Here is an 18,730-nt window from a genome sequence, read left to right as displayed (position 1 = left end):
TGGACATGTTTAATATTTATAGAAGTCTTCAAAACTGCCCTTGGTTTTTTCACAGAACATAAAGTTACCATTTTGATCAAAAGTTATTGTAGGCATTCAGTCCTGTTATGTAATGAATGGGTTTCTACATACTACATTTTCTTTTTTCAGTCATGGAGGATTTTTGTGATTCAGTCTGTGAAAGATGACATGAAAAATACTTCTTTCTTTTGCCCTCGTCAGGTTGCCCATGTATGATAAGGCAAGGCATTCCGCCTCCTGGCTGGCCTGAGAGGGAGAAATTCAAGCTTTTAATTAATTGAATATGAAATTCTCATTTAGATTATTAAGAATAATGTTTTTGTTCCTTTTACTTTTCCTTAATTCTTTTTGGTAAAAGTTCTGTAACTGAAAAAGTAGACCCAGAATAATCTAGTGATCTTAATAATGCTTAAGATTTCTTCATTGCTGTGTGGCACCTAAAGCAGTTGTGGGTGATACTCTGCCATCCCCTGTAAAATGCAACTTTCTTAGTTTTGTTTTCCCCCCTCCTTTTTTGCAAAATGCTTATATGTAAACATGGTGGTACAACTGTCAACTTTAAAATAATACCCTTCCCCATTACACCTTGTTTTGGGGCTATTTGTTAGCATAGGAATCTGGTTGCCAGACCACCACTACTACCTGCCACGACCACTGTGTCAATTCTGTCGTAGCATCACGTAGAGAATTTATAATGGACAGGATAAATTGCTTTCCAGAACAGTCCTCCTTGAGGTTTTCATTAGATCCCTCAAAATGTGAAAGTCGATTTGTTCTAAATGAAGATCTTAATCACAAGTAATGCTTAAAAAAATCAGACTAATGGATGAAAGAAAAAAGAATTAGAATATTTTCACTGTAGGATGATTGTATTGTAAAAATTGAAGTTGATTATACTAAATACAGATTGTCAGTTCACCTGACAAGAAGCTAGTTATATTTTAGTGTTGTTCGTTTGTTTGTTTGTTTTAGCTGAAAAAAGTTCTGTGTTATTTGCTTGTTGCCTATTACTATTCAAAGAAAGGGAGAAAACTGGGTTGTAGCTGGAAAGACGGGCATTTGACATCATGCCTCGTTACTGACCAGCGTTTGTCTTAGTTACTCTGACAGGTCGCGTTACTGCCTTTCTAGGCGCTGCAGAGCGAAATGTCATTCTGTATTTAGTTAACAGAGTGATGAAGTTCTCAGGCTTTTGAAATTCTTTATTTCGGGGAGTTCTAAATTGTGCATGCTAATAGATTTTATTTTAAAGTGAGCTTCGTTGCCACTCCTATCTGGCAAAGCCTTGCAGAGATCTGATGTCCTCTGTCCAGAGGGGTGTAGTTTGGTCAAATGTGGCTCAGCAGTGGTGGTGTGGTTCCTGCATTTAGATGCCTTGTGTTTGTGACCTCAAGTTCCTGAAGTTACAGACCCACTCTGAGGCAAAACCCTGATTGATTTCTACTGCACTGTGTCCAGACGGCGAATGTGCCGTTGTCCTTGTGTGTTTCCTCCTCTGTGGAAACGGTTGTAAAGCACAGATTCCTGGCTGGCTGTGGGCAGTTCAGAGTAGAAAGTGACAAACAATAGATGTTTCTGTTTGAATCAGACCCTCATTAATACTTCACATTCAGTACTTCCAGGGGAAATGAAAGTTATTTTTAAGAAAAGTCATCAAATCAACAGAAATAAGTGGGGCCGGGCGCAGTGGCTCCCGCCCGTAATCCCAACACTTTGGGAGGCTGAGGTGGGTGGATCACCTGAGGTCAGGAGTTCGAGACCAGCCTGACCAACATGGAGAAACCCCATCTCTACTAAAAATACAAAAATTAGCCGGGCATGGTGGTGCATTACACTACAGGATTACAGAGCCTGTCATCTTAGCTACTCAGGAGGCTGAGGCAGGAGAATCACTTGAACCCAGGAGGTGGAGGTTGCCGTGAGCCGAGATCATGCTGTTGCATGCCAGCCCAGAGCAAAACTCCATCTAAAAAAAAAGTGGAACTAGATGCTTGCTTCTTTTTCTGACAAAGGACACAAACCAGTGACGATGCAGTCAGTTTGTTCCTGGAGTCTCAGTCCATTGTTGTATGATCTTTTATTTTTTAATTTTTTATAGAGACAAGTGTTGACAGTGTTGACACCGCGCCTGGCCTAAACCTTATGTTAATGAGATTTAGTTGTTATCTAGAAAGAGATTTGAAAAAGAATGGAAACTGAAGATAGAAGAAAGAATGAAGGTAGAAGAAATGAGATTGGACTCATAGTTTATTTTTTAATTTATCTGTTTAAAGTTTCCTTACGTTGTTCTGTTTTCCTCTGGCTTCTGATGATAAGTAATTTTAATAGTCCTTTCTTGAGGATGATCAGCCATGTCTGCTGAGGGTGCTCCCTGGCTCCTTAGTATTATGATGAAGTCACAGAGTGGGACATCTTTTCCCTAGTTAATATTAAAAATAGATTTCAGAATTTACCATTACCGTAATCACAATAGATCTAGGCAGTGCTCTTTCTTAATGACACAGGGAAAGCTGCTTTTACAGTGGAGGTCTACGGGCCCTGCCTTCACCAAGAGGCAAACTCAGTAATGCTAATAAGGGAGGAGACCACCCCTCATATTGTCTTATGCCCAATTTCTGCTTCCAAAGAAAGAAGTGAAAACTAAAAGACAGAAATGAAATCCACAGGCAGACAGCCCGGCGCCACACCCTGGGCCTCGTAGTTAAAGATCGACCCCTGACATCATTGGTTATGTTATCTGCAGATTACAGACATTGTATGGAAAAGCACTGTGAAAATCCCTGTCCTGTTCTGTTCCGTTGTGATAACCAGTGCATGCAGCCCCCAGTCACGTACCCCCTGCTTGCTCAATCGATCACGACCCTCTCACATGGACCCCCTTAGAGTTTTTAGCCCTTAAGAGGGACAGGAATTGCTCACTCGGGGAGCTCGGTTTTTGAGACAGGAGGCATGCCGATGTCCCTGGCCGAATAAAGCCCTTCCTTCTTTAACTCGGTGTCTGAAGGATTTTGTCTGTGGCTCGTCCTGCAACATTTCTTAGTTCCCTGACCAGGAAGCGAGGTGATTAACGGAGGGTTGAGGCAACCCCCTTAGGCGGCTTAGGCCTGCCCTGTGGAGCATCCCTGCGGGAGACGCTGGCCAGCTTGAGCGATGCAGATCCTGAGAGTGCTCCCTGGTAGGCAATTGCCCCGGTGGAATGCCTCGCCAGAGCAGCACATGGCAGGCCCCTGCAGAGGATCGCCACAGTGGCTGAACACCGGGAAGGAACTGGCACTTGGAGTCTGGACATCTGAAAGTTGGTAAGACTGGTCTTTGAAACTTGTCCACTCCGTTTGAGTGGAAGTGTGGCCTGATCACCCACGGCATGCCTTTACTGGCACTTTGGTTTTTGTTTTTGACTTGACTTGGATTGCTTGATACTTTGATTTTGGTTTTGAGCTGGCTTGGATTTCTTGATACTCTGATTTTGGTTTTGATTCTGGTTTGGTGTAAACCGTAGAAGTGTGTGTGTGCCCTTTTTTGTTTTGTGGTGTGTGTGTTTTGTCTTGAAGAATGGGTCAGGCACAAAGTAAGCCAACTCTGCTAGAAACTATGTTGAAAAATTTCAAGAAAGGATTTAAGGGAGATTACGGTGTTACTGTGACACCAGGAAAACTTATAACTGTGTGTGAAATAGACTGGCCAGCATTAGAGGTAGGTTGGCCATCAGATGGAAGCCTGGACAGGTCCCTTGTTTCAAAGGTATGGCACAAGGCAACCTGTAAGCCAGAGCACCCAGACCAGTTCCCATACATAGACCCTTGGTTAGAGCTGGTTTTAGATGCCCCCCAACCCCCCACAGTGGTTGAGAGAACAGCAGCATAAGCGGCTGGCAGAGGCAAGGACAGACCAGCAGAGAGAGAGAGAGGAAGGAGACAGAGAGGAAAAGAGGCAAAGAGAGCGAGAAAGAGACAGAGAGACAAAGAGGGAGTCAAGGAGAAAAAGAGAGAGGAAGAGACAGAGGCAAAAGGAAAGTCAAAAAGAGAAAGACAGAAAGTCAAAGAAAGAAAGAGAAATATCCAAGTAGTTAAAAAAAATAAAAAAGGGATGATTTAACATTAACCACTGAAAATTCCCTTAACCCAGAAGTTTTCCTAACAGGGCATCTAAATCTTAATTACCATGCAAAGGTCCGACCAGACCTAGGAGGAGCTCCTTTCAGGACAGGATGATCGATGGTTCCTCCCGGGTAACTGAAGGAAAAAAAAAAAAAGCCGTCACTACTGAGTTAATTTGGACAAAATAAGGTCTTATTAATAGCAAAGGATAATTAAAATCCCTAACTTACAAGGTTTTCAACAAAAGTAAAGTTTGCTAAGAGTTAACAGGTGACATGTATTATGGTAACTTCTGATCTTGTGGCCTTAGACAGTCCAGTCCACCGACATAAAGAAAGTTCGCTTTGGAAAAGAATGGTTAATCATCTTCAAAACAAAAGGCGGGGAGGGGGCAGAGTTTATGTAAAAAGAGGTTATATAGTAAATTCTTGTCCTGAAATGAATTAACTGGTTGTTTAAACAAAGAAACGTTTGTATTAAGTCAGAAAGTTGCGGCATTTCAAAGAATTGTCTGCGAAAGTCGTGATAGAGAAAAGTGTTAAAAAGGGAATTTATGGAAGAAATGTTGTATAATATAAAAGTAACTAGGCCTCCTTAGTATACAACTATTGAAAAAAAAAACCAGTTGATGTGCAAGGTGTATAAGGAAAGTAAAATATACTTTTGATAAAAGGATTATAAGGAAGTATAAAAATGTACATTTTTACCTACATTAAAAGGTTAAAAAATTATTGTTTTGAAGGTTTAAGCAAGTTTTAAAACTTTAATTATAAAGAAAATTCTGTGTATAAACATACTAGCTAAAGTTAAAGGGGTATTATTGGTTTTTCTGTGAACTGGACATTAAAGTAAAAACACAACAGGTTTTTCTTAAAGCACTAACCTGCTCTTTAACAAAGATCATAAGAGGTTAAAAAGAGTCTATAAAAATCTTACCTTATGGTGTGACATTTAAAAAAATTGAATAAATATGTATACAAAGTTTTATTAAAACGAAGTTTAACATTAATAACACACTAATATAAAGGTGAAATTTAGCTTATCTGGTATAAAAATCATACAGGAAGCATTGTCAAATATAAAATGGTGCTTGGCTTCTTTGGTCCAAAAACTAATAAAAATAAGTGCTAACGGAAATTTCTCAGTAGAAAGGCACCAAGGACTATAAAGTCCACTGCTGATGTTCCCACATTTAAAACAAAAGATCAGTGTCTTAGAAATTACATACTTGGTTTATCTTCCACTTTCCCTTCCCTCAAAAGTAAAAGTCTTTTAGCACATGTACCACCCCTAGAATTTCCGGTAAACCAGCACCAGCCTGAAGATCACGTTCTCATCAAAGGGTGAAAAGAAAGGAAACTCAAGCCAGCCTGGGAAGGACCCTACCTTGTGCTGCTGACCACCAAGACTGTTCATACAGTGAAAAAAGGATGGACTCATCACAACTGAGTCAAGAAAGTGCCACCCCCTCCAGAATTGTGGGCCATAGTCCCAGGGGAAAACCCTACCAAACTAAAGCTGAGAAAAATCTCTTTCATCTATTCTATTACTGTTTCTTCTTTCCTCGCTCTATTGCTGACCATCTAGTTATTAACCAAGTCAATTTTGCCTCAAAGTATTGCATTTAATGCTTGCCTTGTTATACCCTGTGGCCAAGTCAAAGACAGCTCTCTACTTCAGAAAAGTACCTCTGTCCCTCCTGACTCTCCTCAGACTGGGCATTAGTAAATTAGGACCATTTAATCTGGGGAAATTTGGTAAAGACTCCAGTGTTAACCAGGAGTCTTGCTCCCAATATAGAGCTTTTATGCTGTAGTTGGTCCAACATTCTGTGGACCACTAAAGAGCAAGGATGGACTGCCCCAACTGGTTTTTGTAATTTCCTGAAATCATACATTCATTTTACTAGAGGATCATAGAAGTTAAAGACTTAAAACAAATGTTGGCAATTAAGACAGGATACCAAGATGGAAATGCTTGATTGGAATGGATCAAATATTCCATCCGCACGTGAAACAAAAGCAGTTGTTATGCTTGGGCACATGGCAGGCCAGAGGCCCAGATTGTCCCCCTTCCACTAAGGTGGTCCTCCAGTTGACCAGGCATGGGCTGCATGGTAGCTCTTTTCCAGGATTCTACAGCCTGAAGTGATAAGTCATGCCGAGCTCTCTCTGCTATACCCCAAAGTCCGGCACCCTGCGTGCGGGTCAGCCCCTGAGGGCCATCCAGCCTCCGTCTCCCAACACTGAGTTCACTTCGGTTCTCTCATGACAGGGAGGAAACTTAGCGTTCCTTGGAGACCTGAAGGGATGCAGTGAGCTTCAGAATTGTGAAGGGCTTATCAATCAGTCAGCCCTTATTCATCCCCCAGCGGATGTGTGGTGGTATTGTGGTGGACCTTTACTGGGCACTCTGCCGAATAACTAGCGTGGCACTTGTACTTTAGCCAGTTGGCTATCCCTTTCACCCTGGCATTTCATCAACCAGAGGGAGGAAAAATAAGACATTGTAAAGCGAGAGAAGCCCCTAATGGGTCTTTTGACTCTCACGTCTATTTAGACACAATTGGAGTCCCTTGGGGAATACCAGATCAAATTAAAGCTTGAAATCAAATAGCTGTAGGATTTGAGTCAATATTTTGGTGGGTGACAGTTAATAAAAATGTAAATTGGATAAACTACATCTATTACAACCAACAGCAATGAGCTTTTCATGAGTTAAAAGAAAAACTCATGTCGGCCCCAGCCCTGGGACTACCTGACCTGACAAAATCCTTTACACCCTTTTTGTCAGAAAGAGAAAAAATGGCAGTTAGAGTTTTAACCCAGACTGTGGAGCCCTGGCCAAGGTCAGTGGCCTATCTCTCAAAACCACTGGATGGGGTTTCTAAAGGCTGGCCCCCATGTCTAAGCGCCCTGGCAGCAATGGCCCTGTTAGCACAAGAAGCAGGTAAATGAACCCTTGGGCAAAACCTGAATGTAAAGGTCCCCGTGCTGTGGTAACTTTGATGAATACCAAAGACCGTCATTGGCTAGCAAATGCTAGATTAACCAAGTACCAAAGCTTGCTATGTGAAAATCCCCACATAACCATTGAAGTTTGCAATACCCTAAACTCTGCCACCTTGCTCCCGGGATCACAGAGCCCAGTTGAACATAACTGTGTAGAGGTGTTAGACTCCGTTTATTGTAGAGGGCCCAACCTCGGAGACCGTCCTTGAACATCAGTGGACTGTGAGCTGTACGTGGGTGGGAGCGGCTTCGCCAGTGCCTGCAGAGTGACTCTGAAGAAGACGACAAGCCCTGCTCCAGTCACACTGGGAAGCTGACTGGTCCACACATGGCTGAAGCATGAGAAAATTCATCACGGGATTCATTTTCCTTAAAATTTGGGCTTGTCCAGTAAGGAGTTCAACTGACCTTCCTCAGACTGAGGACTCTTCCCAGTGTGTACATCAAGTCACTGAGGTAGGACAAAAAGTTGCTACAGTCCTATTATTTTATGGTTATTGTAAGTGTACTGGGACTCTAGAAAGAACTTGTTTGTATAATGCTATTCTATACAAGGTATGTAGCCCAGGAAACGACCAACCTGATGTGTGTTATGACCCATCTGAGCCTCCCATGACCACAGTTGTTGAAATAAGATTAAAGACTAAGGACTGGTGGGGGCTCATAAACGATACGAGTAAAGTGTTAGCCAAAAGAAAAGAAGAAGGGGTGTCCAAATAAGTCACCTTGAAGTTTGATGCCTGTGCTGTCGTTAATAGTAACAAGTTAGGAATAGGATGTGGTTCTGTTAATTAGGAAAGAGGCCATATGGCAGAAAATAAGTACATGTGTCAGAATTAGGACTGTGTGGGAATGAATTTGGATACGGGTCTTGTGTCATTTAGGCTACTTGTATAAAAAATGAAGAGGATCCTGTCCACCTTCAGAAAGGGAAAAGTGGCCCTTCCTGTACCAGTGGTCTGCGTAACCCCTTAGAACTAGTAATAACCAACCCCCTTGATCCTCACTGGAAAAAAGGGGAGCGTGTAACCCTAGGAATTGATGGGGCTGGACTGGATCCTCGAGTAGATATCGTGGTTTGAGGAGAAGTTTATAAACGCTTTCCTGAGCCAGTATTTCAAACCTTCTATGATGAACTGAATGTGCCAGTACCAGAAATTCCAGGAAAAACAAGAAATTTGTTTTTGCAGTTAACTGAGCATGTAGCCCAGTCTCTTATTGTCACTTCATGTTGTGTATGTGGAGGAACTGTAATGGGAGATCAGTGGCCATGGGAAGCCCGAGAATTAGTACCTGCAGACCCAGTTCCTGATGAATTCCCAGCTCAAAAGAATCACCCTGATCACTTCTGGGTCCTAAAAGCCTCAATCATTAGACAATACTGTATAGCAGGAGTGGGGAAGGACGTCACTCTTCCTGTGGGAAGACTCAGCTGCCTTGGGCAAAAACTGGGTAATAACAAACACAGCCACCCAGTGGAGTTCAAACCACACTGAGAAAAATCCGTTTAGTAAATTCCCAAAGTTACAAACCGTGTGGAACCACTCGGAGTCCCACCGGGACTGGACAGCCCCCACTGGATTACACTGGATGTGTGGGCATAGAGCTTACACCAGATTACCCAGCCAGTGGGCAGGTAGTTGTGGTATTGGCACTATTCAACCATCTTTCTTCCTACTGCCCGTAAAGACAGGCGAACTCCTGGGCTTCCCTGTCTAGGCTTCCTGTGAGAAGAGAAGCATAGCTATAGGAAATTGGAAAGATGATGAATGGCCCCCTGAGAGAATCACACAATATTATGTGCCTGGTCCTTGGGCACAAGACGGCTCGTGGGGATACCAGATCCCCATTTGCATGGTCAGCTGAATCGTATGGTTACAAGCTGTCTTAGAAATAATCACGAATAAGACTGGCAGAGCCTTGACTGTTCTGGCCCAGCAAGAAACTCAGATGAGAAATGCTGTCTATCCAAATAGATTGGTTCTCGACTACTTGCTAGCAGCTGAAGGAGGGGTCTGTGGGAAATTTAACCTTACTAATTGCTGGTCTACACATAGTTGGTCAAGGGCAAGTAGATGAAGACATTGTTAGAGATATGACAAAACTGGCACATGTGCCCGTGCAAGTGTGGCATGGATTTGATCCTGGGGCCGTGTTTAGAAAATGGTTCCCAGCGCTAGGAGGATTTAAAACTCTTACAATAGGAGTCGTAATAGTAATAGGAACCTGCTTACTGCTCCCTTGTTTGCTACCTGTACTTCTTCAAATGGTAAAAAGCTTCATCACTACCTTAGTTCACCAGAATGCTTCAGCACAAGTGTACTGTATGAATCTGTCGATCTGTCTTGCAAGAAGACATGCGTAGTGAGAATGAAAGTGAGAACTCCCACTGTTGAGTGAAGTTCTCAAAGGGGAGGAATAAGGGAGGAGACCACCCCTCATATTGTCTTATGCCCAATTTCTGCCTTCAAAGAAAGAAGTAAAAACTAAAAGGCAGAAATCCACGGGCAGACAGCCCGGCGCCACACCCTGGGCCTGGTAGTTAAAGATCGACCCCTGACCTAGTTGGTTATGTTATCTGCAGATTACAGACATTGTATAGAAAAGCACTGTGAAAATCCCTGCCCTGCCCTGTTCTGTTCTGATTACCGGTGCATGCAGCCCCCAGTTGTGTACCCCCTGCTTGCTCAGTCGATCATGACCCTCTCACGTGGACCCTCTTAGAGTTGTGAGCCCTCAAGAGGGACAGGAACTGCTCACTCAGAGCTCGGCTCTTGAGACGTGAGTCTTGCCGATGCTCCCAGCTGAATAAAGCCCTTCCTTCTTTAACTTGGTGTCTGGGGGTTTTGTCTGTGGCTCGTCCTGCTACACTAAGGATGGACAGACTGACTTTATGTGTCCCTTGTTGTAATGTGTTGAGGTGGACAGTGTCCGTTCTGTTGTTTTCCTGTGGAAAGTACTTAACGTGAATCTCATCTTGAGGAAACAATCAGACAAACCCAAGTTGAGAGGGGTCCTTCGAAAAGTAGCCAGCCTGCATGCTTCAGAAATCTGAATGTCAAGAAAGACATCCTGCCTCCTCCACCGTATAATGCTGAGAAGCACTTCTAGAGAAAAGCAGACTAGAGAGACAGGAAAAATAGCCACAAAGGGTATACTGGGACAGTTTAGGAAACTGTCATCTAGATTATAGATTAACTGTAGACTATCGTGTCTGTTATAAATGTGATGTTTGTGTAGGTGAATGTCTTCATTCTAATTTAGGGATGAAGGGTCACAGTGTCCAGGGAGAGCAAGAGCCATTGTGGTAAAATGTTAATAGTCATGAAACTGGAAATGAAGAAGCCAAGGCTCAGGACTGTTAATAACCAGGAAACTGGAAATGAGGAAGCCAGGGCTCAGGACTGTTAACCAGGAAACTGGAAATGAGGAAGCCAGGGCTCAGGATTGTTAACCAGGAAACTGGAAATGAGGAAGCCAGGGCTCAGGACTGTTAACCAGGAAACTGGAAATGAGGAAGCCAGGGCTCAGGACTGTTAACCAGGAAACTGGAAATGAGGAAGCCAGGGTTCAGGACTGTTAACCAGGAAACTGGAAATGAGGAAGCCAGGGCTCAGGACTGTTAACCAGGAAACTGGAAATGAGGAAGCCAGGGCTCAGGACTGTTAACCAGGAAACTGGAAATGAGGAAGCCAGGGCTCAGGACTGTTAACCAGGAAACTGGAAATGAGGAAGCCAGGGCTCAGGACTGTTAACCAGGAAACTGGAAATGAGGAAGCCAGGGCTCAGGACTGTTAACCAGGAAACTGGAAATGAGGAAGCCAGGGCTCAGGACTGTTAACCAGGAAACTGGAAATGAGGAAGCCAGGGCTCAGGACTGTTAACCAGGAAACTGGAAATGAGGAAGCCAGGGCTCGGGACTGTTAACCAGGAAACTGGAAATGAGGAAGCCAGGGCTCGGGACTGTTAACCAGGAAACTGGAAATGAGGAAGCCAGGGCTCGGGACTGTTAACCAGGAAACTGGAAATGAGGAAGCCAGGGCTCAGGACTGTTAACCAGGAAACTGGAAATGAAGAAGCCAAGGCTCGGGACTGTTAATAACCAGGAAACTGGAAATGAGGAAGCCAGGGCTCAGGACTGTTAACCAGGAAACTGGAAATGAGGAAGCCAGGGTTCAGGAATGTTAACCAGGAAACTGGAAATGAGGAAGCCAGGGCTCAGGACTGTTAACCAGGAAACTGGAAATGAAGAAGTCACGGCTCAGAATTGTTAATAATCAGGAAACTCGAAATGAAGTCACGGCTAAGGTTGGAGACTTTCTCTGCCTTCTCTCCTGCTTCCAGAAATTTGTTGTGATATATGTTAATTGCTTCTTCACCTGCCTTAAGAATGTTAATAGAGGCATCCTTTTAGCGTAAGTGAAGTTTTCATCAAACCCATAGTATCATTTATTCTTTGCATGATAACACACTAATGTGACGTTAAAATGTCTCTTGCTTTTTACAATGCAATGTTACACATAAAATTACATGTAATTGGCTAGGCACTGTGGCTCACGCCTATAATCCCAGCACTTTGGGAGGCTGCGGCGGGCGGATCACGAGGTCAGGAGGTGGAGACCATCCTGGCCTACATGATGAAACCCCGTCTCTACTAAAAATACAAAAATTAGCTGGGTGTGGTGGTACGTGCCTGTAATCCCAGCTACTCAGGAGGCTGAGGCAGGAGAATCGCTTGAACCTGGGAGTCAGAGGTTGCAGTGAGCCGAGATTGTGCCACTGCACTCCAGCCTGGCGACAGAGCAAGACTCGGTTTAAAAAAAATTAAAAAAAAAACAAACAAAAACCCATGTAATTTTAAAGGTAAAAATTTTAGGTCTTAAAACGTGAGTTGGAGCATTCTAAGGAAGTGGTATTTGGTTGAGGAAACTAAGACCAGGCAAATGATTCTAATCCTTTTCTCATACTTTACTTAAAGCAGCTAATTTTATTCTAATAACCGCCTCTTTTTCTAAACATACTAGGATGCCCACATGAAGCAAATAGGGGTTGTAGGCGGTCAGATACCACGTGATGTAATGTTTGTGTGTATGTTGCATTTTGTACATCAGGTAAGATGTTCTCTTAGAGTAAAGGTAAAGTGCTTGATAATGTAGAATCAACTTTTAAGCAAAATTTAATAAAATTATAGTGTGGTTTTGGTATTTTCAGATAATTTTTGAAAATATCCTTAAAAGTTTGTACATATGAAAGTTACCTTTTTTTTTTTTTTTTTTTGTAGAGGAGTGAATGTCGTTCCTTTTCTAGAACTCATTGGGTTACCTGACAGTGTGGTAAGCATCCTGAAAAACTCCCAGAGTGGAAATGCACTCACAGCATATGCCTTGTTTAAGGTGGGTACTGACTGTGACAAACCCATTGCTCCTCAGACCTCACCAGTGACCCGCTCATTTCCCCATGAGACTCCCTGTTAGTGTCCAATTGTATTTTGTCACTTGAAACACTGTATTTCATCTCTGATATGTCTGGTGAATAATGTAAGATAACACTTTTTTTTTGTTTGGAGATGGAGTTTCACTCTTGTTGCCCAGGCTGGAGTGCATTGATGCCATCTCAGCTCACTGCAACCTCCGCCTCCCGGGTTCAAGTGATTCTTCTGCCTCAGCCTCCCGAGTAGCTGGGAGTACAAGATAACAAAATAAAGCGGAAGTGAAAATGTGGTTTTAGGAAGAAATGCCTTAAAAATTGGTAGATCATTCATAAATTGCTGTGATCAGATAATTGTTAGACTTGTGTGATTTTCCGTGGTAGTAGTCATCTGTCTGACATTGCTCCTGTTGATAAATGGAGATACAGTGGTTTTAAGATATTAATTGTATTTATTTTTCTTATTCAGTGATCTGCGTGCCACCTGACTCGTTAGCAAAATTTGGCGTTTATTTTACTGTTTTTTGTTTTGTTTTCTGTGTGTGGTTTTAAGGAGCAGAGAGTTTAATAGGCAAGAAGGAAGGGAGAAGGAAGAAGCTCCCCTGTACAGGGACAGGAGGACGGGGCCTCCAAAGCCGAAAGAGGAGGTCCCCTATTTCACTGTTGTTAATAGTTTATCTTTTCTTAGCAAGTAAAATAGGTTTAATCCAGATTGTCTTATAAACCCTTTTTTGTTAGATTTTAACCTTATATATTTTTTTTTTTTTGAGGCAGAGTTTCGCTCCTGTTGCCCAGGCTGGAGTGCAATGGTGCGATCTCAGCTCACCGCAACCTCTGCCTCCCGGGTTCAAGCGATTCTCGTGCTTCAGCCTCCTGAGTAGCTGGGATGACAGGCGTGCGCCACCACGCCTGGCTAATTTCATGTTTTCTTAGTAGAGACGGGGTTTCTCCCTGATGGTCAGGCTGCTCTTGAACCTCAGGTGATTTGCCGGCCCTCGGCCTCGCAAAGTGCTGGGATTACAGACGTGAGCCACTGCACCTGGCCTGACAGCATCATCTTGACAGCTTCCAGGCCTATGGGTCTTCATTTCGGAAGGGAAGACTCACTGTAAATTGTGGAGTTTAGCCATATTAATCTCATTTTCTAAATTGACAAATACTTTTGAGAGTCTGTGAAACTTCTACCTAAGAAGGTGGAAAACACTGAGAAACTAGATGTTTTATTTTACTTCTGTTGTATAAGAATATCTGAGAATTACAGTTTTATAGCATTACTCAAAAGTAGCATTGTTTCATTCTGTCATCCTCATTAGCATCCTCTGAAATCTTGGTAGATTTCCTCTTTTATTACAATCTTGATGAGAGGGCTAACAATTGTTGAGTTTTTCTACATTAAAGTGTATTATATTTAAAAATTATCAAGTTTCTAGTTATGGTGGATATAATTTTAACCCGAGTAAGTCAAACTATCATGCTGATGTAAACCTTCCCTAATTTAATTGCTCCTTATCCCACTCCCATAGCATGACAGTTGATAGCACAGTCTGTGCTAGGTGTTCAGTGTTTGTTTTCTCTATTTGATTAGGAGCTCCCAGGAATTCAGAATCATTTCTTCTTTCTTGTTGTTTTTGCACTGCACCTGGTATTGTGTTCTGTAGGTGAATAAAATGCTCAGCACGTGTTTGTGGAGTTGGGATTGAAAATGAAGCTGTAGGCGTCATGGTAGGAAGACGAGTGCCAGTGGTGTTTCCCCCTCACTATTCCTCTGTGAAGTAGGAGATATGGAGGGGATTCTCCTGTGTGTTATCTGTAACCCATAGTTTCTCAAATAGAACAACAGACACAGATTTTTTGCTTCATCAAGACAAAGCCCCCAGATGCAGTGTGGCCTGTGTGGTCTGGTGGCAGCTGGCTGCAGGATGTATTCACTGACTGCCTCGTCATGTCTTTGAAATACACCCAGAGTTTTAGCCTCTACTGTGTGCCAGATACCATTCTAGGTACTGGGAATAAATGAATCAAAGAAGACAGTGCAAAATACCTGCCTCGTGGAGCAGATAGTGTAGTGAGTGATAGTGGGTTGGGGAGACAAGATAAAGTTAGAAATGCACGCACACACAAAGTATGTGCACACAGATGATGGTAAGTGCTAAGAAAGGAAACTAGGGATGGGGGTATGTTTGTGGTATTTGTTTTTCAATGGGAGATGGCACACCTTTCTGAGAAGGTGAGATAGTTGCTCCTCCAAGAGGGAGAAGCATTCCGAACAGAGAAAACCCGAAAGGCAAAGTTCTGAGGCTGCAGGATCCTGGGAGTATTTAAGGGATGCAGGGAAGCCAGTGTGACTGGAATCAGTGAAGAGGGCAGAGAATGGCGTGTCATCAGATCAAGAAAGCCTTGTCGGCCCTGACAAGGACTTCGCTTTTTACCCTGAGGACAGGGAAAGCCACTGGACAATTTTAAGCATCCTGCCTCTGTTCCATCAAAATCACTTTGGCTCCTCTAAACAGACCATGGCAGGACCAAGGGAAAAGCCAAGGGACCTGTTGTGAGGTGAGGTGATTACAGTACTTGCGTTGAGAGGCAGAAGTGGCCACAAGCCAGGTGGTAGCAGGAAGTAGTTGGATTCTCAATATATTTTAAAGACGTGGTTGCTGGGGTTTTCTGATGGTTTGGATATAAATTATGGAAAAGAAAGAGGGATTGAAGCTTTCTTGTAAGTTTTTGGCCTGGGCAACTGGAAGAATAGAATTTCCATTTTCTGAGATGAGGAAGACTTTGAGAGGAGCAGGTTTGAAGTAGGACAGTTGAAGATCTGAAAGTCAGTTTTGAACATGCAGTCATGTGCCACCCAGTAACATTGCGGTTAACCGTGGACTGCAGACAGTGATGGTCCCATAGGTCCCATGTTTTTATGAATATCATTTTTTTACTATACCTTTTCTATGTTTAGATAGTTTCGGTATACAGATACTTACTGTGGTCTTATAATTGCCTGCTGTATTTGGCGCAGTGCTGTGCTGTACAGGTTTGCAGCCTAAGAGCAGTAGGCTGTGCCTTGTGGCCTGATGTGCAGTACCATCTAGGTTTGTGTAAGTACACTCTGTGATGTTTCACACAACAACAAAATCACCTAATGACACATTTCTCAGAACGTGTCCCTATTAAGTGACTCACGTGCATTAAGTTTGAGATCTTATTAGACATGCAAATCTCCAGAGGTGGTTGTACATACTGGAATTCAGGGGAAAAGTTCAGTCTGGAGATTATAGTTAAGAATCATCTGTGTATAGATGGCACTAAAGACCAGAGAGTGAGATAGGTAGAGAAAATAAGAGGCCCAGGGATCGATTGTTGTCACACCATGTTCAGAGGTGGGTGAAAGGGGAGGAATTGGCAAAAATGAGAAGCCGCCATGAACCAGAAGGAAGCCCAGCAAGTTGAGGGCCTGGAGCCAAGTGAAGGGAAGTGAAAGCTGTCTTGAATGGTTCCAGTGGTTCAGGAGCTGGTTCCAAAGTGACAACTGGATTTAGTTTTGTAGAGGTCACTGTGACTTTGAAAGCAGTTTTGGTGAAGAGGTATGGGTGAAAGCTTGCTTAACGTGTTTAGGAGAGAAATTAGAGCAGACAGCTCTTTCAGAGTTTTGTTATACGGCACACCTGTGCGTTTTGTTTTGTTTTGTTTTGTTTTGTTTGAGACAGGGTCTTGCTCTGTTTTCCAGACTGGAGTGCAGTGGTGCAGTCATAGCTCCCTGCAGCCTCGAACTCCTAAACTTGAGCAGTCCTCCTGCATCAGCCTCCCAAGTAGCTGGGCCTACAGGTGCATGCCACTTACTCCCGGCTAATTATTTTTCTTTTCTTTTACTTCTTTCTTTTTCTTTTTGTTTTAAGAGACGGCAGGGTCTCATTATGTTGCCTAGACTAGTTTTGAACTTCTGAACTCAAGCAGTCCTCCTGCCTCAGCCTCCCAAAGTGCTGGGATTTTAGGCATGAGCCATTGTACCTGCCAACAGCTATGATTTTTTTTTGTTGTTGTTTTTGAGAGGTAACTTCACTCTTGTTGCCCAGGCTGGAGTGCAATGGTGCAATCTTGGTTTGCTGCAATCTACGCCTCCGGGTTCAAGCGATTCTCCTGCCTCTCAGGCTCTCGAATATCTGGGATTACAGGTGCCTGACACCATGCCCGGCTAATTTTTGTACTTTTATTAGAGACTGAGTTTCACCATGTTGACCAGGCTGGTCTTGAACTCCTGAGCTCAGGTGATCCACCCACCTCAGCCTCCCAAAGTGCTGGGATTACAGGCGTGAGCCACTGCACCTGGCCTGATTTTTGACTTAGAATGTGATGCAGCCTTTTTACTTTTACGTTTCTCTTGGACCAGTCATCTGCTATTTACTATTGGTCCTAAAAGTTCCAGTTAACGTTAAACCTGTGCGTGTCTACAGCCGTTTTACTACTTTTGGCCTCATGTAAATTGCTGGCTAGTGTTTGAGACTCAGGGTAGATTGTAATGAGAAGGTAGCATTGGTTTGGAAAAGTCAAAGGAAAGGGATTTGGAAATGAAGCTAACCTAAATCCGACAGAGAGTGGATTCATGCTCTGCCTCTTACTATTTGAAGACATTCAGTTCTAGTTTAGCTCCAGATAGAAAGCATTTGGCAGGATGACAGGGGTTTTAAGGAATAGAAACATGTGTTCCTTTGTTATTTTTAGTGGTACCGAGCCCTGTTTCTGATTTCCAGGTTGAGCTGTTCCCCAAGTTTACTAGCATGCGATTAGGGACATCAGTGCTATGATTCTGTTATCTGGGTCAGGATTGTGTAGAGGACAAACATTCATAAAATGAGTTTACAGAAGAAGTGTCTCTTGTTAGGAGGGAAAACCATATAGGATATTACTACATTAGCTTTGTGAAACAATGAGGCAATTTATTCTGATTGGTTACTACCAAGAATTTTAATTTTAACTTGTTTTTGCTTAAGATGACGATAATAACCAGGTTTTGATTTGTCTCTGTTTGCTTTTTGCTTAAGATTGCAACACCTGCTCGGTATACCGTGACTTTGGGAGGAACATCCTTCACTGTGAAGTACCTGCGCAGTCATGGCTACATGTCCACGCCACCACCCGTCAAGGAGTATCTACAGGACAGGATGGAGGAAACAAAGGAGCTTATCACAGAGAAGATGGAAGAAACAAAAGATAGACTCACTGAAAAGTTACAAGAAACCAAAGAAAAAGTTTCCTTTAAGAAAAAAGCGGAATAAGGTGCCTTATAGCAGTATAGAAAATTCCTGCACTTTAACCCTTTGGAAACTATGGGCAAAGATACATGTGTCTGATTAGTTTTTTGGTTAGTCGCCTAAATATACTAGTTCTCTGAGGGTTAAAGAAGTAAAATACCTTTTTAAAGTTAAATATCACTAGAAAAATCAGTGTTATTACAAGGAAAGAAATGAACCCAGTGTAAGAATTTCCCATCAGTAGCAGTATTAAGCAGTGGTGAACGTCTTAGAAGTCATACTTCTTTTTCAAGGTCTTCAGAACCACACTTGATTTCTGTTTTGTTGCAGCTGTAATTGACGCACACTGTAGGCAGCTGACTCCTTGAATAACCAGTGTGACCCATAAAATAGGCTGTTAATACTGGATCTTAATTTTTATGTTATTCATTAAGGTTTTAACTATATTCAGTATGTAATTTGGAGACAAACTAGCATCATCAAAACTGCCTGTGAATAAGAAGATATTTACTCTTTCTATAAAAACAGAATAGAGCAGTTACCTACCAGTTAAAATCTCCTATATGAAGAAAATAAAGATTCAGTCATATATATGTAAATACGATGTATTGATTGTACGAAAATGAAAAATGGACCCTTTAAAAATTATTTTTACCTGAAGCGTATCATATTTTTTTTAAGCAAATATGTATGTGGTGATGGTATTTTTCGAAGTGTGTATTGGTGGTGATCGCCTCAAACATAAACCTCTCGTGAATTATTTGTGTCCTTCTCAGCTAATCTTTCAGAGGAAAGGTGAACAATCATTAAACCTTAAATTTATTGTTAAATGCTTTTCACCAGTGACTCAGGCTCGTGGTTCTCAAGCAGAAAAAGGTTGGGAGACTAAAAATGGAGTCAGGTTGTCATGGAGACTGCTAACTCCTTGGGG

At 42.6% G+C, this 18,730-nt stretch overlaps 1 protein-coding gene across 5 annotated transcripts in view; it reads left to right on the top strand.

The window, feature by feature from the left end:
• The window catches only part of FAM210A (family with sequence similarity 210 member A), a 58,769-nt gene extending 40,140 nt beyond the window's left edge, over nt 1–18,629 (top strand). For all 5 annotated transcript variants that reach the window (XM_010375512.2, XM_030926207.1, XM_030926206.1 and 2 more), the window contains 2 exons: nt 12,411–12,522; nt 17,590–18,629. In XM_010375512.2, the coding sequence (XP_010373814.1) occupies nt 12,411–12,522; nt 17,590–17,823 (346 nt within the window). In that variant the 3' untranslated portion in view covers nt 17,824–18,629. The remainder of the gene's footprint in view (nt 1–12,410; nt 12,523–17,589) is intronic.
• The last annotated feature ends 101 nt before the right edge of the window (nt 18,630–18,730 follow it).

This window comes from Rhinopithecus roxellana, chromosome 21, assembly GCF_007565055.1.
Source record: "Rhinopithecus roxellana isolate Shanxi Qingling chromosome 21, ASM756505v1, whole genome shotgun sequence".
Taxonomy (NCBI): domain Eukaryota; kingdom Metazoa; phylum Chordata; class Mammalia; order Primates; family Cercopithecidae; genus Rhinopithecus; species Rhinopithecus roxellana.
Note: the sequence above shows the minus strand (reverse complement) of the source record. Positions and strands in the feature narration are given on the sequence as shown.